We start from the raw sequence: 22940 nt of genomic DNA, 5'->3' as shown, positions 1-22940 counted from the left end.
CTGAGCCACCCAGGTGCCCCGATACAAATTTTTGACAGGTGTGTGATCATAATACTTTTGATATTTTGTGCCTATCTATCCATCTATCTATCTGTATATACACATACATACTTCTGCAGTTTTTGTACCTAGTCATATTTATCATTTAAGTGGCAGGTATACCAAGAATAAATATGTCATTCAAGTGTTTCTTCCAGTGTGGGTAGTGAGATACACTGGACCCTTGAGTTGACCCTGGGCCTAGTTTTTGCCTTATATCTAGGTAAAGAACTTGAAGACTTCTGTGGTAATAGAGTAGTTGGATTTGGCTGGGTCAGTGGGTAGAGTATGTGACTCTTAATATTGGGGTTGTAAGTTTGAACCCCACATTGGGTGTAGAGATTACTTTAAAATCTTTAAAATAAAAGGCTTCTTAGAGGGCAGTACCAGGATTCTTGTGATGGAACTGTTCTCCATTTTAACTGTGGTAGTGATTAATTACATGAATCTATACATGTGATAACATTACATAGAACCAAATCCACAGACACGTGTGCATGAATACATGTAAACTGGGGAAATTGAATAAGATCATGGAGTGTATTGTTACCAGCTTCCTGCCAGTGACACACTATACAGTAGCTGTGCAGGGTGTTATCATTGGGGGAGACTGCTTAAAGGGTCCATGAGATCTCTGTATTGTGTCTTACACTGCATGTGAATCTGCTGTGATCCTAAAATAAAAAGTTTAATTAAAATCTTTAGAAGCAAAAGGTTTTTTTAGGGCACCTTGCTGGCTGGGTTGTTGAAGAATGCGACTCTTGATCTTAGGGTCATGAGTTTGAGCCCCACACTGGGTGTAGTTTACTTAAAACAAAACAAAACAAAACAAATCCACCTTTTTTTTTTAAAATTACTTCCTTGAAGGTAGCTTTGAAATTTTTGTGAGACAGTAATATGTTATACGTAGTTCATTTCCCTCCTTCCTCCTCTTTAAGGATACCTCTCCCTCAAAAAGAAAAAAATTAAAGGAAGAAAAAGCCCAGGGAGAAATTGAGATTGCTAGTGTATTTCTTAGTAGTTGTACTTTGATGCCTTCAGGAAGCCATTTGCAAAGATAGCCCCTCATGTACAAAAAAAGATAGCAGGAACCCCTTGAAGGGTGAATTGCCTCTAAGTGGTTCAGAATTGATTTGTCATCTAGGAGCTTAATGGCAGGTTTTTCATTAGTGTCATTTCTTTGTCTGGTTAGAAGCCTTCTGTGACTTCCTTCTGACCAGTAGCTTTCAAACTTTTTTTTTTTTTTTTTTTAATCATAGTCCTTTGTAAGAAATGCCTTTTATACCAAAACCCAGACTGATGATGCTGGCTCAGTTGGTGGAGCATGAGATTCTTGATTTGGGGGCTGTGAGTTTGAACCCCATGTCAGGCGTAGAGATTACTTAACTCAGAATAATAGATAGATAATAGATAGAAAAGAAAAAAAAAGAAAAGAAAAAGGAAGGAAGGAAGGAAGAAATATAGTTTCAATTATATATTTCAAAAGTTTCATGAAACACTGCCCATCTTCATGTATGGTGCACTCTGACTCTGTTCTTAATTAAAAAAAACAAACAGACTCACTCTGGTTATGCCTCAGTAATGTGAGTTCTTGATTCTTGATCTGCAATTTGGGAGAAAAACACTACCTCAGACCACAGGTAGTCTTAAGCTCCTTGGCGTAACATCCAAGGCCCTCCCCATCTGTATCTGTTTCCAGCCCTGCGTCATCCTGTTCTAAGAAGCTAAGTGGTATATTCAGCATTTCCTAAACCAGCCTCACTGTCCCATTTCTATGCCTTGACTGTTACTGGTCCGCATCCCTAGTGTCTTCCCTATTCCTGTTCTTGCCTCCTTACTCCCATAGTCAAGTACATACTGTCCATCATACCATTATTAGGAAGTTTCTGTCCCATTTCAGAGCTGTCCATGATGTCAGGCATACATCTTCATTGTCTCCATTTCAAACATTACTCCTGTGAATTCTTCCCTGAATTTTTGGGGACCAAATACCTTTGGTCAGTGTTTTTGCTTTTTTTTTCACCAAGAGCCAAAATAAGAAATTTTATATTGGACCTAGAATATAATTTGTTATATGTATTTGTGTATAGCAAACAAAAGTTTCATACAATAGAGGTGCCTGGCTGGTTCAGTCAGTGGAGCATGCAACTCAGTCTTGGGGTTGTGAGTTCAAGCCCCATGTTGGGTGTAGAGATTACTTAGAATAAAATCCTTTAAAAAAAAAAGTTTCATGAAATAATGTCCATATTATGTGCATTTTGACATTTTATCTTCTTTTTCAATTAATGTTTCTTTTTTTCAACCCATAACTTGATTTCAAAACTACAGATTGAAAACATTCACCTAGGCTGTCCTTCCCTACTCTGAATGTCATTTGCAGAAAGCTCTGTTTCAAACTTTTATATTCTGTAGTCACTGTTGGAAGGAAGTCCATTGTGCCTCAAGACGAGGACAGGACCATTTCATCCATATTTTCTTTTTTTTTTTCTTCTTTCCACAAGAAGACTTATAGAGAATATTTATTACAGCATTTTTTTCACAGTAAAAAAATTACAAACAACATACTAGGGCAATTGAAAAATACACTATTTTAGTCCTGCAATTGAATACTATGAAGAAGTTAAAATGAATAAACTAGATATCCACATTTCAACATGGAAAGCCTTAGAATAATAATGCTGAATGGAAAAGCCAGTTGTGAGATGGATGTGCATAGAGTATAATATCATTAAGGTACATTAAAAATACGTAAGACCACTGCATACTGTTTATAGATACACCTGTACCAATACTGATTCAAATAAGAGACCAACTTCGGATAGAGTTTGCCTCTTGGTGAAAAAGGAAAAGAAATAGGATTAGTGATGGGTTTTATTTGTATCTTTTCAATTTTGTTCTTAACACTGAAATGAGAAGCAGCATGGCAAAATGTTTATATCTACTAAAGCTACATGGTGGGTATTAAGAGTGTTTACTATATTCTTTACCTTTTGTTTTGTTTTGTTTTTTAAGATTTTATTTATTTGACAGAGATCACAGGTAGGCAGAGAAGCAGGCAGAGAGAGAGAAGGGGAAGCAGACTCCTTGCTGAGCAGAGAGCCCGATGTGGGGCTCGATCCTAGGACCTTGGGATCATGATCCTGGGATCGTGACCTGAGCCGAAGGCAGAGGCTTCAACCCACTGAGCCACCCAGGCGCCCCTATATTCTTTACCTTTTTATCTGAAATACTTTAAGAAAGGAAAAAAAAAAAATTTCTGTAATGAAAATTGACGGGGGCGCCTGAGTGGCTCAGTGGGTTAAAGCCTCTGCTTTCGGCTCAGGTCATGATCCCAGGGTCCTGGGATGGAGCCCCATGTTGGGCTCTCTGCTCAGCGGGGAGCCTGCTTCCCTTCCTCTCTCTCTGCCTGCCCCTGCCTACTTGTGATCTCTCTCTGTCAAATAAATAAAATCTTAAAAAAAAAAAAAAGACAATTGACTTGTTACCTGCTTATAAACCTGTATTATCTTGCTGTCTTAGAATGCCTCCATTATCTGGCTCCAGGCTACTTCTCTGAACTGCAGAGCAATTGAGGCGTGATCTGTGGCCCTCAATTTATACTCAGACCCAGTCCCTCTTGTTCTTATATGCCAACTTTGGGAAAGGAGACTCTCATTTGTAAGTATTTAACGGAGTAAATGTATAAGTAAATACTTTAAGTATTTGCAAGAGTTCAGGTAACATGGCAGTTTCCCAGGCAGGGCTGAGGAGAGTCTTCCTGGGTGAAGCTGTTCAGATTTTCATATGTGGAGCTGAGCCATTCTTTTTTTCTGGATTAAGCATCAAGGCAGGAGGCACTTGACCTTAAAAGATCAGGGGTGTTGGAACTAGAGAGGTGATAAGATCACATGAAGACCTCGATGGCAGCCAACCTCCTGTAGAATCCTGCAGTTTGGACATCACGATTAGCCAAATAAACAGATACTATCTTTTGTAAGATGTTTTCAGAAGGCTTTGCCACTCTTCTTCCATGCACAGTCATTTTTTCCAGTTGGATTTCCAGTTGTTTAAGTTGTTTCCATTGCTTCCCCCACCATTCTTCTTCTTATTAATAGGTTTTTAGGGGTGCCTGGCTGGCTTAGTCGGTAGAGCATGTGACTTTTGATCTTGGGGTTGTGAATTAGAGCCCCACATTGGGTATGGAGATTACTTTAAAAAAAAGGTTAAAAAAAAAGAAAAAGGATTTAAGGGGTGCCTGGATAGCTCAGTTGGTTAAGCAACTGCCTTTGGCTCAGGTCGTGGTGGGGTCCTGGGATCGAGCCCCACATCGGGCTCCCTGCTCAGAGCAGAGTCTGCTTTTCCCTCTGGCCCACCCCATGGTTGTGCTCTTTCTCGCTCTCAAATAAATAAGTCAAATCTTTTATTTATTTATTTTTTTAAAGATTTGACTTATTTATTTGACAGAGATCGCAAGTAGGCAGAGAGGCAGGCAGAGAAAGAGGAAGGGAAGCAGGCTCCCTGCTGAGCAGAGAGCCCGATGCGGGGCTCGATCCCAGGATCCTGGAATCATGACCTGAGCTGAAGGCAGAGGCTTCAACCTACTGAGCCACCCAGGCGCCCCTAAGTAAAATCTTTTTTATAAAAAGGATTTAAAATGAAAAAAAAAATAGGATTTATTTTTTTAGAGTGGTTTTAGGTTTACAAGATGTTCAGCAGATATGTAGAGTTCCTGTGTACCTCCTCTTGTTTGTATACTGTTTCTTCAATTACTAACGTCTTGCATTAGTGTGTTACATTTTTTATATTTGGTGAGCCAATATCTGTACATTATTATTAACTAAACTTCATGAAAATTAAGGGTCACTGTGTTCTGTGGTTCTCTGGATTTTGATAAATGCCTAATGTCATGTATCTACCATTACAGTATCATACAGAATAGTTTCATCACCTGACCATTTCACTTTTATCTCTGTATTCCAGTGTCTAGCACAGGGCTTATAAATGTTATATGAATGTGCAATGATATCTCATCTAAAATTAGATATGAGCAATCAAATTCAGTAGAATTTGAAAAACATTTAAAGAACAATCTGCTGCAACCAAATAGAGCCTATCCTAGGAATGAAAGGATGGTTTAAAATTAGAAAAATGTGCTATCTCTCATTAGTCTGTCAGATAATAAAAATAATAAAACTCAGTATATAGAGGAAATCAGAATTGAAAGCTTATCCCTGATTTTCAGAAAACTCTGGAAATTAGAATGCTTTATTAACATAAAAAGAATATTTCAATCAGCATTATTTCAAAGCTGATACACTAAAAGGATTTTCTAATGGGACAAAACAAGCCTGGTAGCTCTGTTATTATTTCATGTAATTCTGGAAGTTCTTACTAATGAAGGTGGGAGACAAAAGGGTCACCGTTTTGAGAAAGGGGTTGTCATTATTATTGAGACTGTAGGAAACCACTGCCCCCCATAAACTGAAAATCTGTTAAAATCAATTGTTTTAATAAGATAGCTGAACATATAATAGATATCCAAGTGAAAAAGTTTCCTCTATATAGCAGAACTGGTTAGAATAATTAATGAGATAAAAGAATTCTATTACTAAATAGGCACCTTAACAAGAAACATGGAGGACCCCTTAAGAAAAATATTCAAGGGGTGCCTGGGTGGCTCAGATGGTTAAGTATTTGCCTCCGCCCTGGTGCTGATCCCAGAGTCCTAGGATCAAGGCCTGTGTCAGGCTTCCTGCTCAGTGCAGAGCCTGCTTCTCCCTCTCTCTCTGCCATTCCCTCTGCTTGTGCTGTCCAGCTCTGTCTCTCTGTCAAATAAATAAAATCTTTTAAAAAGAAAAAAAGTCAAAATTATACTAAGACAAAAATTGACTTAAGATTTTTTAAAGATTTTATTTATTTGAGAGAACATGAACGGTGGGGCAGGGGGTAGGGGCAGGTTTACTCTATTAATTTTGCTCTCTTAATTGTACTCTGTCTTGTTCCATAATGATTTTAAGTTCACTTTCAAAGTATATGTACATGATGACATAAAAATAACTGAAGGATTCAGGCAAGGAAATCTAGAGGGATGGGCCACAGATTTATTCTGAGCTTTCCAGCAGCCAAAATAGAGAAAGGATCATGATCAATTATATATATTTCATGTTTGTATCATAAAATATTGAGTTGATAGGAAAAAACAACTTTTCCTAGTACTGACACCAGAGAGAATTTTCTCATGGGTCTCAAAGAGAGGATACCACGCAGAGTAAAGAAGGATCATCTTGACAACCTAATAAAACAGCAGTCAGCTTCATAGAGGTGTTTCTTATGAAATTCCTTGCTCATGGGCCACACAGGAGTGAATAGTTGGTCAGGCTTTTGGTGGCGGGTTGAGGAGTGTGGTGATGGTTGTGTATGGACGTGAGGAAGGTCCCATACACTGCGCTGAGGTGGCACTGGGGAGGGGGCACATTATAGAGACCATAGTTATGATTCCTGGTTCATGTGTTGTGCTAATCTGGTGTCCTGTGAATTTTCACAGACAAGCCACCAAATTTTTATCAGCAAATTACATTTATTTTTGCTCCAGCTATGGGTCCACACTGCTAAGCAGTCTGTCTGATGGTGGTGTGGGATATGAATGCCCCAGCTACGGGGGAGCCAGGCAGGAAACGAGAGGTGCCGCTTAGGCTAGCATTACAGAGAATTTGCTGTGGATGGACTGAACAGTCTCTGTAAATATTCTCTCAAATTAGATTTTGATAAGTGCTGTGGAGAACAAGTAAACTATGGTCAGCTGTAGGTCCATACACTTTAATATTTGGCTAATGGCATTAACAGCCTCTTAGTTTGAGAAGCCTCATGAGGTAAGATGCTTGAATAGAGAGCTAGCTTGTCTAAAGATTTTCCTAGAAAAACAAGTTGAGGCTTGATCCAGTACATGGAAGGGGCTGTCAAGGTCAAGGTTTCCAAATTTCTACATTGTAGAGGATAGCCACATTAATTTAGGTTTTGGGAGAATTGATTTTTTAAGAAATTAATGGTATGAAAGCCTGACTTAAGTAAGAGGGGAAAAAAAAAACCCCAAAGTTGCAAAGTATCCATATAAGTTCCTGGTAAGGGGCTCTTGGGTTAAGCATCGGTCAGTTAAGCATCCGACTCTGGCTTTTGGCTCCAGTCATGACTTAATGGGTCATTGGATTGAGCCCCATGTCGGGCTCCATGCTTCAGGGTGGAGGGGTGGTCCACCCTCAGTGGGGAGTGTGCTTGAAGATTCTCTCCCTCTGCCTGTCCCTCTGCTTGCATGCATACATACACACACTCTCTCTCTCAAATAAATAAATCTTAAAAAAAAAAAAGTTCCTGGGGCACCTGGGTGGCTCAGTGGTCAAGTGTCTGCCTTTGGCTTGGGTCATGATCCCGGGGTCCTGGGATTGGGCCCTGCATCAGGCTCCCTATTTAGTGGGAGGCCTGCTTCTCCCTCTCCCACTCTCCCTGCCTGTGTTCCTTCTCTCGCTGTCTCTCTCTCTCTGTGTCAAATAAATAAAATATTAAAAAAAAAAAAAAGTTCCTGGTAAATCCTTCCAGGAAATGATGTCCAAGTAGATAGTAACCAGCGTGGTTTAGAAGGTTTAGAAGCTGGGCTTCACCTCTCTTTAAGCCACAGTGTTTTCATCTGCAAACTAAGGACATTAGTATCCACTTGAGGGCTAACCAGTTAGTAAGGTTAGAACTGAGGGCGTCCTCTAAGCCATTTTATGTATGTGCCTTTCTAGCCAGAATTGTATTTTGCTACTAGAGGGTCCTTGTCTCATGACTCACTAGGAGTTGTTTGTGTTGGCTGAGACCCAGTGCAGAAAAAACCTTGTAAATTGTCCTACAGATTGTAGGGACAGTCAGAGTCTCCCCTCTCAGGTGTCTGAAGTGGGATTTTTTAAGTTATGAGGTAGCTGAAGTTTGGAGGCCCTATTTGCCCTCATTCTGGTCACCTCTCCAGTCCGACCACAGGAGCAGGTATCGGGTGATAGCTGAGCCAGTGTTAAAGGCAAAGGGCAGGGTAGTCCCGAGGGTAGTCACTTCTGGGCAACTTCCTTTCACAGTGCCATTTACGACTGAGTTGGGTCCTTGGATAGTTTTGAAGACTTTTCCATTTGCCTTCATACTCACAGATAAGCCCTTCGTCATGGCTTCCAGAGCACCCCCTGCCCGGCTTGTTCTGGTCCTGGCATTTAAGTTCTCAGAGAAATGAATTTCATGATATGTAGAATAAATGAAAGTTAGAAGCCCACAGTATGAAGCGTCCCAAGAAGATAACAAGGAGATAGAAAGAAAGGAAAAGGTTAGTGAAATCATTGCCTCCCATTGGGAAATCAGGTCAACACTTCAGGGAGCTGACAGTGTTTCTTTGGATTTGTTTTTGTCTCTGAAAGACGGAGAGAGAAAAGGCTTAAGAAGTGGACAGTGGGGTGGTGGTGATTAAAGACGAGGGGCTCATCTCAACCACCTCCCCGAATTTTGATGTAATAATGCAGTTTCTGTCTCTTTGCTTGTTCTTAGCAAAGCCCGGTCCCATCAGGACAAAGCTGGGAGGAGTCTGACCTACAGCGGTGGCTGACCTCACCATCTGCCTAGGGTCTGCCCAGCCCTGCACTTGCACATGTGTTATGTCACCTTCTGTGTCACTATCATCTTTTCCTTTGACCCTTTGGGCTGGCTTTTCCAGAAGTGTTTTCTTTCCTTGGTCAGGGCTTTATATTCATTTTACTACTTCTATATTCAATTAAAGTCAATGACTTAATTGTACATTGAAAACAAAACCGAAAAACTTAACAAGAAGCCACTGCCCTAATAGGGCAGGAGAGTTGAGGGCAGTGCTACTCTGAATGCACTCTGGTTTCCTGGCCAAGTGGGGGCACATTTAGGGACTCTGAGAATATTTGCAGGCATAGTTCCACATACACTCATTTTTGAGTTGTGGAGAACAAGACAGGTGTCAGAAGCTGGAGACATTGTTAACACAGTCCTCCCTGGGGAAAAATAAGTTGATTCCATGTTGATAAACATGTTGATTCCATGCCAGATTCTAGTTTTATCTGAGAGAAAGTGGGAGTGAGAGAGATCACAGAGAGGGAGATGTAGATTTCCCGCTGAGCAGGGAACCCGGAGTGGGGCTTGATATCAGGACCCTGAGATCATGACCTGAGTCAAAGGCACGTGCTGTTCATGGTAATACAGACCCCAGATGATGGCCCTGTCCCTGTTGGGCTAACAGTTTTTGTTGTCTTGTCTGCCAGATAGAAAAACATAGAATGCCTGGCTGGCCTCATCCAGGGAGTTCAGAGCCATTGGCAAGGCCTGCCGCTAGAAGGGCTATTTCTAGTGGCTTCCCTGCTTCTGCACAAAGAGTACCAAAGGCTATTGGACATTGATCTTTGTTTTTCTTCCAGTTTCATTGAGCTATTGACATATTACATTGAGTAAGTTTAAGATGTACCACATAATGATTTCAGTATTTGTGTATAATACAAAATACAATAGTAAGTTTAGTTAACAATCATTACCTCATGCAGGTAAAAGTTACAGCTTTTGTTCTTTTGATGAGAACTTTTAAAGTCTCCTCTCAGCCGCCTTCAAATACACAGTGAAGTGTTGTTAACTATAGTCACCATGCTATACATTTCCTCCTCAGAACTTGTAACTTGTAACTAACATGTTAGTACTTTTTGACCACCTTCATCCATTCTCCCCTATCCTGGACATTAGTCATTAAATTGCTGTTTGGGTTAGATGTCCTTTTTTTTCTTTTTTGCCACTTTTTTTTTTTTTTTTTTTTTTTTTAAGATTGCTACACACAGAGAGAGAGAGATCACAAGCAGGCAGAGAGGCAGGTAGAGAGAAGGGGAAGCAGGCTCCCTGCTGAGCAGAGAGCCCAGTGCGGGGCTTGATCCCAGGACCCTGGGATCAGGACCTGAGCCGAAGTCAGAGGCTTAACCCATTGAGCCACCCAGGTGCTCCGGGTGAGATGTGCTTTTAAGGTGCTTTCCAAGTCTAAGATTTTCTGTTTCTCAGTGGTGGTGTTTCAGACTCTTCTAATTGTTTTCATTTTAATAAGAAGATAAAAGTACAGTAACAGGTGTTAAATGACAAAGATGCCTACCACTATGACTATTTTCTGTGACCTGTTCTGTTTGGAACCCTCTGGCTGAGTAGTTCTGTTCTCTTTGCTCTGCCACTTTTGACCCTCTCTTTCCTGTGGGGAGCCCCTTGCAGAGCTGACAGTCCCTTGCCTCCACAGGGTCCAGCTGTCAGTCTTGGCCAAGCTGCACAGGCTGCAAGAGACGGCTCCTCTCTGGGGTACCCTGGCCGGCTCAGTCGGTGGAGCGTGGGACTCTTGATCTCAGGGTTGTGAGTTCGAACCCTGGGGTAGAGTTTACTTAGATAAATAAAACCTAAAAAAAAAAAAAAGAAAAAAAGGCTCCTCTGCAATTTTTCGGTAACTCAGTCTTCCCTAGCATCATATGTATGATGTGATTAGACCATGATTGCGTGCGTGGAAGTCCTTGTTACCCTGTTTGGTTCTCTTCCCTTAGGAATCAACTCCTTAAAGTTTAGAATTGAACTTTAACTTGTCTAATACCAAGTTTTGTTTTTTATTGAAGGCTGTTTCTGATGCTTGGAAGCTACCCTTTCAGCCACAAAGATGGTCATCAATCTTTGCCTCCCACAGTTCAGACCAAGAATTTATTGCAACAAGGTAAACAAAACAAGTATGCACATAAGTATAAGATGGGCTGCTTTTCTTGTTTTTCCCCATTCCTACCTTGTGTATGTGGACTTGATTTAGGCGTCGTGGCAACCTTCTCTGTTTCAGATCCCACCAGGTGATACTTAGGTAAGCATGGGTCAGGCTGCCCCTCTAGAGTCATACAACACTGTTAGAAGGTGAGCTGTGGGTCATTTTTCTGGAGGGTCATGTTCATTGTGCTCCTCCCTCTGATGATAAATTTTAATCCTGCTCAAAGTCCTAGTGAAGGTAGAGAGCTACTGTCTCTCCCCTGCCGTTCTTCCCACTTACTTCTCACACGAGAAATAATGGCTTGTATTTGTTATTTGAATTCCTTCTTTATTACCTGAATTAAGCTGCTTCCCCTTTTGTACAAAGGCGGTATCTTTCCACAGCCCAGAACAAGGTGTAAGGATACTGCAAGGGGAAATTTGAACCCTCCCTTAATTTGGACCTTCTGCACACAGCGTACTATTTCAGGTTCCCAGACTGTGAAACTGATTTCTTCCAACAGAGATACAGGTCCCCCCACCCCTGCCCCCGCCCTTCCCTGCTATCTGAGAAGAACATTCCTATGAAACCTTTCATAAGCTGAAATGGCATATGATGAAGAGTATCCCCTGCTTTCCAGAAGTTCACTTTAGGCCACTTTGATTTTACAAAAGACCTATGTTAGTGTAATAATGACTTTTTTTTTTGTAAAAGCAAAAAGTCTCTGAATTCTGGATTTCTTTTGGTTAGCAAAAACAGGTATTAATGTAGGTCTTTATAAAAGCAAAGTGGTGTGATGTGAACTTTCAGATGCCCAGGGTTGGGGGTGGGGTATCTGTATCTTAAAATCTCTACCAGTTATAACAAATACTAGAAATTTAAGATGGGAGAAAGTTACCCATACTCCCACCCCCATAGCATATTCACTTTTCTGGATTTCCCACAGTATTGTGGTCCTTATTTCTGAACACACATTTTTTTAACCAAGTTCCAACAATCACAGATGTACCAGAAGATTGTTTATTGTGTCTTGCTAGGGAAACTGTTATAATTGGTAGAGTCCAAATACAAAATTAAGAACTTTAAGGAATATCTTTGTTTTCCCATAAGACACTATGGTTTCATCCTCTTAAATTAAAAAGAAAAAAAAAAAAAAACCACTAGTTTATCTGCTCTTTTATTTTGAAGGGATTTTTGGTTGGGTTGAACAGTTCTGTTGCTTGGGGTTTTTTTTTTGTTTTTTTTGTTTTTTTTTTTTTAAGATTCCTCCTATTTATTTGTCAGAGACAGAGAAGGAACACAAGCAGGGGAAGTAGGAGAGGAAGAAGCAGGCTTCCCACAGAGCAGGGAGCCCAATGCAGGTCTTGATCCCAGGCCAGTGGGTTCATGACCCAACCCAAAGGCAGAGGCTTAACGACTAAGCCACCCAGGCATTCCAGTTGTTCGTATTTTTTAAGGATGGGCTGTACTTGGGAACAAATTGCCCTTGGCCTTTGACCTGACTTTGAATGCATCCTCCTCCACCCCCCAAAAGACAGGAGAATTTGGTGTAATAGAGGCCATTTTAAATGAGGAACTTAATATTTTCTTTAAATAATTTTCTTAGAAGTGGTAAGTTCTTGAAAACTAGTTGTCTTTGTTTGGATCGCATCAAATGAATGCATTTCATGTTTGTCATTAACTCTAGATATCAGCTGATGGTTACGAAGTAGAAAATCTCATCTCTGAAGACCTCACAAAGAGAAGTCGTGGTTTTAGGACAGAATATTTCATTAAGCCACCAGTCTATGTGACAGTTTCCTTTCCCTTCAGTGTGGAAATCTGTAGGATTAACATAGACCTCGCGGTGGGGGGAGGCCAGAATGTCACAGGCCTGGAAATGTACACATCTGCCTCGTCCGGCAGAGCATCCTGGAATGCCCCCGAGTGCCGGACCCCGGGCCTGGCCGAGCCATCCATCCCAGACAAGGAGGCATTCACCTTGGTAGGCAAAGTCTTACTGAAAAACCAGAGCCAAGTGGTGTTTAGCCACAGGGGCTTCAAGGCCAGGCCACCTTTTGGCCCAATGGAAGCCACACTCCCCTCTCCTGCTGTCGTGACACAGGAGCTCTGGAATAAAGGGGGCCTTTCTCTTAGCCACGTGGCCCATCTCAAGATCTGTATCACCCACGTGACAGGCAGCGGTATCCCTTGCATTAGACGATTAGAAGTGTGGGGCCAGCCGGCTAAAACCTGCTCTCAGGAGGTGATAGACAGCATCATGCTGCTGGCCTCTGAGAGTCTCCCTCAGGACCTGGCTCTGCAGGCCCCAGCCTTGCCCATGGAGAGTGACTGTGATCCTGGAGGCCTGTCTGAGGGCCAGCAGGCCCCCTCTAGCCTGCAGGAGCTCGCTGAGGTGATCCGGGATGTGCCCGAGGAGTTCCTGGATCCCATCACCCTGGAGATCATGCCTTGCCCCATGCTGCTGCCCTCAGGCAAGGTCATTGACCAGAGCACGCTGGAGAAGTGTAACCGCAGCGAAGCCGTGTGGGGCCGCGTGCCCAGCGACCCTTTCACAGGGGTAGCCTTTACCCCACATTCTCAGCCCCTGCCTCACCCCTCCCTGAAGGCCCGGATCGACCATTTTCTGCTCCAGCACTCCATCCCTGGCTGCCATCTGCTCGGGAGAGCACAGACTGCATTGGCGGTGACACCGTCTTCCATTGCTCTGCCCTCTCGGAAGAGGAGGATGGAGCAGGCCGAACGCACCCCAGACGGGAGCCTCGGTATCAACACTTCCTGTTTTTCTACCACAAGCCTTCTGGTCTCACCCACTACCTCAGAGCACACTGCTAAGAAAATGAAAGCTGCCAGTGAGCTGGGCCTGACACACATGGACTGCTCCACAGGTACTCCGCATTCTACATCCATGTCCATGGTCATCCCCGTGCTTCCCAGGTGACGCTTGGCACCGTCACCCTGTGTTTTCTGCTTTGCCACCTTAAATTCGCCCCACACATACTGACGTAAAACACCGCGCATGTGTGACCTCATAGCTTCTCTGGTCAGGAGTCCGGGCGTGGTTTGGCAGGGACACCTGCTTCAGGGTCTTCCGCAGCCACGGTCATAGTGTGTGCAAACAAGATGGAAGTCACAGTCTTGTATAACCCAGTCGACATCCTATCATGTTTGCTATATTCTGTTAGAGACGAGTCACAAAGGCCAGCCCACACTGCAGTGGAGGGGGTACCGGGGTACCCAAGGCAGGAGTATCTGGAGGCGGGTCTCATTGGGAACCATTTCAGACACTCTCCCACACCACTGGTTCCAGTTTTGTTCAGTGGTGTTTTTTTTTGTTTATTTGTTTGTTTTTATTCAATGTTTGTAACTGAAGATTTGTGGTAGAATTTTGTCTACTGCCTTTTCAGTGTCAATGGAGAGGATGCTACGATTTTTCATCCTGAGCTCTTTTAATGTGAAAAAATACATTAATAGGCTTCTGAATATTGAGCCAGTATTACATTCCTGGAAGAGACTCCATTTGGTCATGCTTCTTTTCATGTTCAGCTTGGATCTGTTTGCTAGTGTTTTTTATTTTGGATAATTTGGACTCTCGTGTATGTGTGTATGTATGCATGGGCACATGCCAACTTTGGTTGTGTTTTGTTATAAAAGATTTATTTGCTCCATATGAAGAATTAAGAAAATTTCCTTTACTAAACTTTAGAACACTATAATAGTATCAGGATCATTTACTCTTATGTATATCTGGTAGAGTTGGCCCGTGACTGTCCATGCCACCTGCTTTTTAAGGTAGTAGCTCTTTGACACTTTCTTTTTCCTTATGAAAATTAGTCTGTTTAGATTTTATCGTTCTTCTAATTTCCTCTATTATAAAAACACTAGGTAAATAGCATGCTTAAAAGGTTATATCTGGTTTTGAGTATAAGTTTTAGTTAACATGACTCTCAGAAACTCCTGGAAGAATTTGAGGTACAGCAGGGTAAGACAAGGAAAGATCCTTAGACCCTGATGTCTCTGAGGTCTCTGGTGGTGTTGGCCTTGACAGATTTGTTGGGGACATAGGACAGTGCAGACCCATGCTTTAGGGCCCCAAGCAAGTCCTACAAACTGTAGACAGTCTTCCACTCCCTGCTGTAGGGTGGTGTTGTGAACCCTGCTACCAGGTGGGTCTCTGGGTTCTTTCTTGGACAGCTGTGCCCCTCCCCCGGTGTCTTCACCCTCAACCCACTGGTGGGCTTTCTGTGGACCACACCGAGAGGGTGTGGGCAGAGTGAGGTCTCTGTTATTCCGCTTGGTAATGACCACTTTGCTTTACTCAGCAGGAGGGAGAGAACACGAGCGCCCAGAGGTGCAAGCCAGTGACCCTGCGGAGTGGCGGGGGCCTCAGAAGGGAGGAGACGAGGAAAGGCTGCTGGTGAAGGAGTGGACAGGGAGCAGGGGCACAAAGCTGGGCCTTTGCCCAGTCATTTCCTTGGCCTGCAAGACCTACAGAAAGTAGGGTGCAGTTCCACAGGAGAGCCACCAGGTGGCCCGGGCTTGGCCTGCAGTTTGTCTGGGAAGAGGAAAGCTAGAGCAGAGCCCAGGAACCATGGAAAGCTGGGTGGGGCTTTACCTGCTGGTATTCGGTCATCACAGTCCACTAGCAGACATTGCTGGGGGAAGAGGGGAAGTGCTTCACATTTGTGTCCATTTGAAGCTGGAAGTGCCGTTTGAGTAATCAGTCCTTCACGGACTTATGGTTGCTCTTCTCTTTTGCTGAACCTCTCTTTGGATATTGTGGTCTGTGCATCTCTTGTCAGGTCCAGTGTCCCATGAGCAGAAGCTGTCACAAAGCTTGGAAGTTGCTTTGACGTCGACCCTTGGCTCCATGCCCTCCTTCACAGCTCGGCTGACCAGGGGGCAGCTCCAGCACCTGGGCACAAGAGAAAGCAGCACCTCCTGGAGGCCAGGCTCCTGCTCGGGTAACCAAGGCCCCATCTATCTCCTGGGAGCCCTGGGACGGGAGGCTGGGCCTTGCCTCTGGGGCTCTGCCAACCGCCATGCCTGGCCTCCTCAACCCTGGCACCTGGGCTCACGGAGACCCTGGTCTCCTTCCTTTTCCAGGGGGAGTTGAGGGGTTCCTGTGAAGTGTAACTCTTCACAAGAAAGGCTTTCTTTGTAATTCTAAGACCATAGTAATTCTATGGTCTTAGGGCTTGGCAGCTCTGTGGTGTTTCATGTTTGTCCTTCTATGTTTAGTTTTCATATCTAGTCTGTCTCCCATCTGACAACCTGGGTGGATTATTTCATGTAACTGTGGGGGGAGTTTGGGACTGTCCTCTTCGTCCCTTCCTGTCAACATTTTCCCTGGTGTTTCGGCAAAGAACTTGGGCGGCTTACTGAGCCAGTTTTTGCCTACCCTGAATCTGGGACCACATTAGATAGATTCAGCTAGGATATAAAGTGAGAGAATCTGCTGGAATGCTGGGACAGTTTTTATGGGATGAAGGCTGAGGAAGCTCATGATAAGGTGGACACTCAGTTCCTGTTGCCCATCCATAGCTGGGCCATTCTCTTGTCTGGATCCTGGGCCATCTTACCTCTTCTGCTTCTCATCCCCACCCCTCTTATCTCTCTGATTATGTTTCCATCCTGGCTGGGCCCCAGAACCTTCTTGTCCAGGTGACGAGTGGTTTCCATGAACTTCAGACCCAGTGGCCGCTCACCCTCTCAGCAGTGTCTAATGTGGCCAGCCAGCCCCGCCTTCCCAAAACGCCTTCTCTCTTGGCCTTCAGATGGTACACTCTTTTTCTCCCTTTTCCACCATCCCTTTGAAGTTTCCACTGCTGGCTCTTCTGCCTCTTCCAGACTTTGGTCCTGGACCCTCTTCTCTGTCCTCTCTGTCATCACAGCAAGAGCCCATCGGCCGGTGACTGCCCTTGCTCACCTGTAGCCCCTTCTCCTTGGAGCTCAAACCCCAGCCTCCCTGACAGCTGCCTGGCCCCTCCCCATGAGAAACTCATGGATATTTCTTGGGTTAAATTCTAACTCAGAACTGAAAACACCCTCCAGAGCTCTCCCTGCACCTGCCATAACCCCAGTGCTGATAAAGAGCAGCCTCGGGGTGCCTGGGTGGCTCAGTGGGTTAAGGCCTCTGCCTTCAGCTCAGGTCGTGATCTCAGGTCCTGGGATCCAGCCCCGCATCAGATTCTCTGCTCGGCAGGGAGCCTACTTCCTCCTCTCTCTCTGCCTGCCTCTCTGCCTGCTTGTGATCTCTCTCTGTCAAATAAATAAAATCTTAAAAAAAAAAAAAAGAGCAGATTCTTCTGCCCTTTGGTCAGGTCTGTAATACGGACATCATCATTGGTTTCCTTCAACATTCTTGATACTCATTCATCCCCAAGTCTTGTTGGTACTCCTCCGGGTGAGCCTCAGAGCCCTGTTCTCTGCTGCCCTCTGGCCCCGGCGCCTGTGCTGTGCCCCCCCACGCCCTGCAGCAGCCCTGCGGCTCCCTGGCAGCCACCCTTGCCTGTTGCTCCCAGGGGGCAGAGGGGTCTTCGTGTGCTGTCAGCCAGCTTGTGACACTGTACTTCTTAGACGTCTCTCAGGGCAACCAGTTGAATCTGGAATCATCCTGCTGCCTGTGAAGTCCTGTGTGCCCCAGCCTGCCCCCCACTGCAGTCTCGCCTGAAGCCAGTCTCATACATCACACCTCTGGGTCCTGTCTTTCTTTTGTGGACCAGCTATTCTCTTGGTTTGGTTTGGTTCTGGACCAGCCATTCTTTGTACTTCCTATCCATTTCTCTGCATGGCTAGTCCCTTTTCTTCCCCCGAGAGGCCCCCCCTGGCCTTCTCTAGAGGGGTGTGGACTGAGGCACCCTCCTGAGGGAAGCTGGGAAAGAGAGCGCCTGCAGCGCAGGAAGGGGATTGGCAGCTCAGAGGGGAACTGCCAGGCTGAAGAGAAGCAGATGCCAGGCCCAGCGGGCAGTTCCGCTACAGACAGACCTCAGCCCTACCCCTCTGGTTCCCCCCTTCCTCCAGGGACCTGGGTGGCCTTGCTGTACCTGACCCCTTTCTGCTTTTTACTTGTCTTGTGGCCTCTTGCCTCTTAGTTTTGTTGTCAAGATGAGCTGTGCCCCACTCTGACCTTGGCAGCCTGTCCCAGTGGAAAGTAAATCCTGCTCAGAGACCGGGAGGGAGGGCTCGGTGTGACCTGCCTGCCCTCAGAAGCCATTTCTTTCTTGAGCACTTATTGGAGCACCAAGATTTAATCATTGAGGGGAGGCCTCCCAGGTTCCCAGGCTCCCCAAGACCCTGTCCTCCCAGATCAGTTCGAAGTGGCCCCGGGAGGGATAAAGCCTATGCTGCGGCAGGGGTGGAGGGTGAGGAAGCTTCTTGTCCCACTCCAGGCATCTGCCTGGCCATTGGGATGGAGCCTGACCCAGGGGGCAGGGGGCGCCTTTCCCTAACCTTGGCCTCTTTTCCTCCCTAATTTACCAGAGCAGCCTGGGAGCGTCCCAGGCCCCGAGTGCGCCTCCTGCAAAAGAGTGTTTTCTCCCTACTTCAAAAAGGAGCCAGTGTACCAGCTTCCCTGTGGCCACCTCCTATGCCGGCCGTGCCTGGGTGAGAAGCAGCGCTCCCTGCCCATGGCCTGCACAGCCTGCCAGCAACCATTTGCCAGCCAGGACGTGCTGCGGGTCCACTTCTGAGTGATCAGCCTCAGCCTGAGAAGACCCACCGAGGGGAGTCACTGAGGGAATGGGGTCAAGAATCCCTGAGGTCTGGCCAGGTCCCAAGCACAAGAGGGGCCCTTTCTTCCCCAGGGGCTTTCCCTTTGTCTCCTTCCACAATGTAGCACCCAGGCCATGGCCAGAGTGCAGGGAAGGAGGGGGCACTCTTCTCCTGCTCAAGTGGCAATAGGATAACAAAGCCATAGTTTGGGCTGGGAGGGATGGGGGACCTATCCCTGCCTTCCTGAGCCTCCCTGTCACCCCCCCACCCCCGCCAGAGCCCAGGGGCTGTGAGAGTCAGCTGGGGCTCCCTACATTGCCCGCACACACACCCCGGCCCTGCAGGGTGGGTGTGAGTGGAGCACAACAGACCGTGGCTCAGGATCTCGAAGATAGCCTCTGCTTTCGGTGTCACCCGGGAGTGCTCGGTGGCGGGGGTCTCAGTGAATGACTCAGCCCCCGACTGGCAGACCACTCCGAGCCTTAATAAAGCGATGGTTGATGTCTGTCCACTGTGGGCTTCCTCCTGACAAAGTGCCTATCTATTGTCATACGTCTGTCCCCCACCGGCACCCACACAAAGTGAGGCTGTCACAGGGCAGCCTCGAGCCGTCATGGCAACCCAGTCAGGCTGCAATTCAGGTCCGTAGCCTGAAGGGATGAGAAGTCACGTTTCCAGGTGCATCTGACGTGTGAGGGTTTGCACATGGGTGTGGGAGCGAGTGGGGAGGCTGGGCACCCACTGAGCTGCATTCAGCCCAGCTGGCAGTTCTGCCCTCTGAGGCCGACGGAGCTTTGCCACACAGGGCCCTTGTCAGGAGAAGTACTTGAACAAGTAAGCTGCATTCTTTTCATGCAGAGTTTAGTTTGTGGAGTCCCAGGGTAATCTGTATGTACTCCTACAACTGTTGACTGCGTGGAAGGTTCTAGTCCCTGCAAGAACATCTGCGCGAAAGTGCACCAGGCACTTCCCCACTCCCCTGTGAGTCCGTGGGCAGGCTAAGGGGCCTCAAGCTGCCCCGAAATCCCAGCTGCCTGCTCTCTGCCCGCCCCCTCACAGGCCTGCTGCCGCTTCTGCCCCAGGGCGGTGACAGGGAAGGAGGCAGAGCTATAGTCTTACACTGGCAGCTAATTAAAAATTCTGATTCTTGGACTCAAGTCCAGAGCCAGGAATTTAGAGATCTGGGGTAGGGGCTAGAGATTCCTAGGGGATTTGCGTGTCCCCAGAAGAAATTCCTTCCCTCTGCCGTCTTGCGGCCGTTCCTTTCACACAGCCTCACCTGAGACTTCAGGGTCTGCGCGGGTGGGCTTTCCTCTTAGCTAGCGAGGCTCCTGGGTGCTCTTTGACATTAAAGGTCTAAGCTATTCCAGATTCTTGCCTTACCCTCTTTGCCTCCTTGTATTGTAAGAAAAGCCCCACCCAGCATTTGTAGCAGAAGCTGTGCTAGGGGTGGGACCATTCACGTCCTTAGCCCGCGGTGGCCTCAGGCAGGGTAGCAGCCCACTCAGCCCTCTGGAGTCCGTTCACCACTCAGGAATCCCCCTGGCAGGGGGGCATCCTGTCTGCCTCACCCCAGGGGGCCAGAGGCCGCTGCTCCCCACCCCACCCCCCCGCCCGGTTCCTGCAGCAGGCATGCCCAGGTTAGGGCCAAGCTGCCTCCCCACCTGTGGAGGGGCCTGGTGATCTGCATTTCAAACCAGCTTTTATTTCCAGATGGCCCTGGTGGGAAACCAGGCTTGGGAGCCACTGGGGAGGACAATTGCTGTCCTGTGCCCAGGTGGAGCCACACGCACATCCTTGGACATGCATCCCTTTTTATCTTACTGTTTTTTAAGCTCTACACCCAATGTGGGGGTTGAACTCACAACCCCAAGATCAGGAGTCACATGCTCTACTGACTGAGCCAGCCAGGTGCCCCTTTATCTTATTCTGAAGAGTCCCCCCCCCCCAAAGGATGTGGTCTTTTCCGCCCTTGCCCGAAATAGCACTAAGCGCTGCTGGGCTAATTCTCTCCCCTAGAAAATGGGAATAATAGTTCTCTTGCTGCCAGCGAGGCTCAGAGGGCAGTTTATTTCTCAGCAGCGCCCCGGGCCAGGCACAGAACAGCTCCACAGGGAGCACGGAGTTGGGCCCCACTGACTCTGGGAAGACTCCGGAGCATCAAGCCTTGATGTGGCCCGCTGCTCTGTCTACCGGCCACAGGTCGCACGGAGGCACGTCTTCCGCTTTCCCCTGTCATGTACTCGACACCAAGCCTGTGTGGGGTGTGGAGCTGTCCACGAGCAAGAGGCTGGGCCCCAAATCTGCATCTCCGAGGAGCAGGGCCACCTGACGTCCTGGCCATCCTCCCCGCGGATCTAAGGAAGGCTTCTGTCCTTGGCTGCTCTGTGCCTCTGTTCAGGGACTGGGCCAGCTCGCTCGGGGCTCTGGCCCGCCAGCCCCGGGACAGTGGGAGGGAAGCCTGCTCAGAACAAGTCTTGAAGGAAGAAGAAGTAGAAGAACCAGACAGCTAGGAAGAAGATGAGCATCTGTTCGGTACTCAAGGAGAACTCCATCTCCTGGCAGCTGGGCCGCAGCTCCCTGCAGCACCTGGGGCCCCGAGCTCCCAGCTGCACGGTGGCCTCCTGTGGGTCTCCAGTCACCAGGAGCTTTTCCATCCCCCAGGAAACCAGCCTTCTGCCTCAGGGGTTGCTGTAAGTAGGTCTGCAGACAAAGAGACCTGCCCCTGGAGGAAGCTGCTGCCTGCTGGGCTTCCAGGCGCTGTTTGGCTGCTTGCCTCCTGCCTGTGGGGTTGTGATACTGGGCCCACTGCCATTGTGAGGGCTGCGGGCGGGGTGCCTCGGTGCTGTCCCCTCCCTTGCAGGTGCCCCCCTCCGCCCCCTGCCCTCTCCCAGCTGCCCCTCAGCCCCTCTGCAGCCTGTGCTGGCCCACCTGGCCTCTGGCCCGCTTGCTCCGGCAGATCTTTCCTTCCAGTTCTAGGCTGAAGGGGGCTGGCTGGGTTGGGAATCAGCCAAAGATGCTCTGTCCGGCCACTTGTGGAGGCCACAGCCCGGGGCCCCACCCCGCAGTAACACACTCCCTCTCTTACAAAGAAGTGCCACAGTCCAGACCGGTGCCAAGATCTCCAGAGTGGCAGGGTATGAAGGAAGAAGAGGCAGACTGGAGGCCTTCAGCAAGTTTTCTCCAAGGTTTGCGCCAATAGCACGACAATGCTACCCACAACCATATTATTGAGACAGGACCACACGAACATTCTGGGTTTCTTAAACCTCCTTACAATATCTTCCTATAAGGGGGAAAATGTGTATACATGCTGTGTGGGTCTGTTGCTTACTCTTTCCCTTACCGCATTCTTTTTTAAAATTTTATTTATTTATTTGACAGAGATCACAAGTAGGCAGAGAGGCAGGCAGAGAAAGGAAGGGAAGCAGGTTCCCTGCTGAGCAGAGAGCCTGATGCAGGGCTCCATCCCAGGACCCTGGGATCATGACCTGAGCTGAAGGCAGAGGCTTTAACCCACTGAGCCACCCAGGCGCCCCTTCCTTACTGTATTTTTTTTTTTAATGGACATTTGCCCTTGTCTTAGACACTATTCTTATTATCAAAATCATTTGGGAAAACAAGCCAGAATAACCAGGAAAACCCTGAAAATGAAGAACAGTTTGGGTTGGGTGGGGAGAACTAACCCTTGACTACACAGACCAATCAAACAATTAAAAATCCAGCAGACCAAAAGGGAAAGATGGATCTTTCCCGAAGTGGTGCTGGAGCTGCCAGAAGAAGGAAACCATCCGAGAACTGGAAGAAACTGTTAAATGAGGGGATGCCTGGGAGCCCAGGAGTGAGGAAGGCCCTCCTCTTTCAAAATCTAGATACAGTGAGGGAGAAGACTAACAAATCTGACTACACTGAAATTAAAAAACTAAACAACCTTGTGCATCGAGAAAGAAAGCTACCATTAGCAAAGTGAGAATGTAAATTACAAGCTGGGAAGATATATTTGTAAAGCGTATTACAGTGGTTCGCATAGAACTTCTAAAAATAAAGATTCATAAAGAAGTGCACACGGTCTCTTAAACATGTCAAAAGATGCTCAGCCTTGCTCACAATATGATAAAGCAACCGTGAATCACCATCTCTTGGCTCGCAGGTCGCAGGTCGGCACTCATCTCGAATTCTGGCCGCCCCCGGCCCGCTGGGGCTGTGGGCTAGCAGGTGCTGCGGCGCCCCGCGGGTGGCAATGCGAGGGGTCCGAGCTCAGCGGAGGGCAAGTGGCAGTTTCTAGCAAAATCACATGTACGTGGACCCTCTGACCCCGCCATCCCGCCCCTAGGATTCTAGCCCAAAGATTGTCCGGCAAAACTCGGAGAACAGTTCTGGCGCCACCGGAAGCGGCCCGCAACCTGAGCCGCCCGCGCTGGTCTCCCGCGGG

At 47.0% G+C, this 22940-nt stretch overlaps 1 protein-coding gene across 3 annotated transcripts in view; it reads left to right on the top strand.

The window, feature by feature from the left end:
* The window catches only part of UBOX5 (U-box domain containing 5), a 35068-nt gene extending 16027 nt beyond the window's left edge, over window positions 1–19041 (top strand). For 2 of the 3 annotated variants that reach the window (XM_059133795.1, XM_059133796.1), the window contains exons 2-5: window positions 10680–10774; window positions 12483–13683; window positions 15598–15759; window positions 18278–19041. In XM_059133795.1, coding sequence (XP_058989778.1) covers window positions 10721–10774; window positions 12483–13683; window positions 15598–15759; window positions 18278–18486 — 1626 coding nt within the window. In that variant the 5' untranslated portion in view covers window positions 10680–10720 and the 3' untranslated portion in view covers window positions 18487–19041. The remainder of the gene's footprint in view (window positions 1–10679; window positions 10775–12482; window positions 13684–15597; window positions 15760–18277) is intronic. The other variant, XM_059133797.1, reaches the window with a different exon arrangement.
* Window positions 19042–22940: the final 3899 nt, after the last annotated feature.

This window comes from Mustela lutreola, chromosome 9, assembly GCF_030435805.1.
Source record: "Mustela lutreola isolate mMusLut2 chromosome 9, mMusLut2.pri, whole genome shotgun sequence".
NCBI classification, from domain to species: domain Eukaryota; kingdom Metazoa; phylum Chordata; class Mammalia; order Carnivora; family Mustelidae; genus Mustela; species Mustela lutreola.
This window is presented reverse-complemented; position numbering and strand designations above follow the sequence as displayed.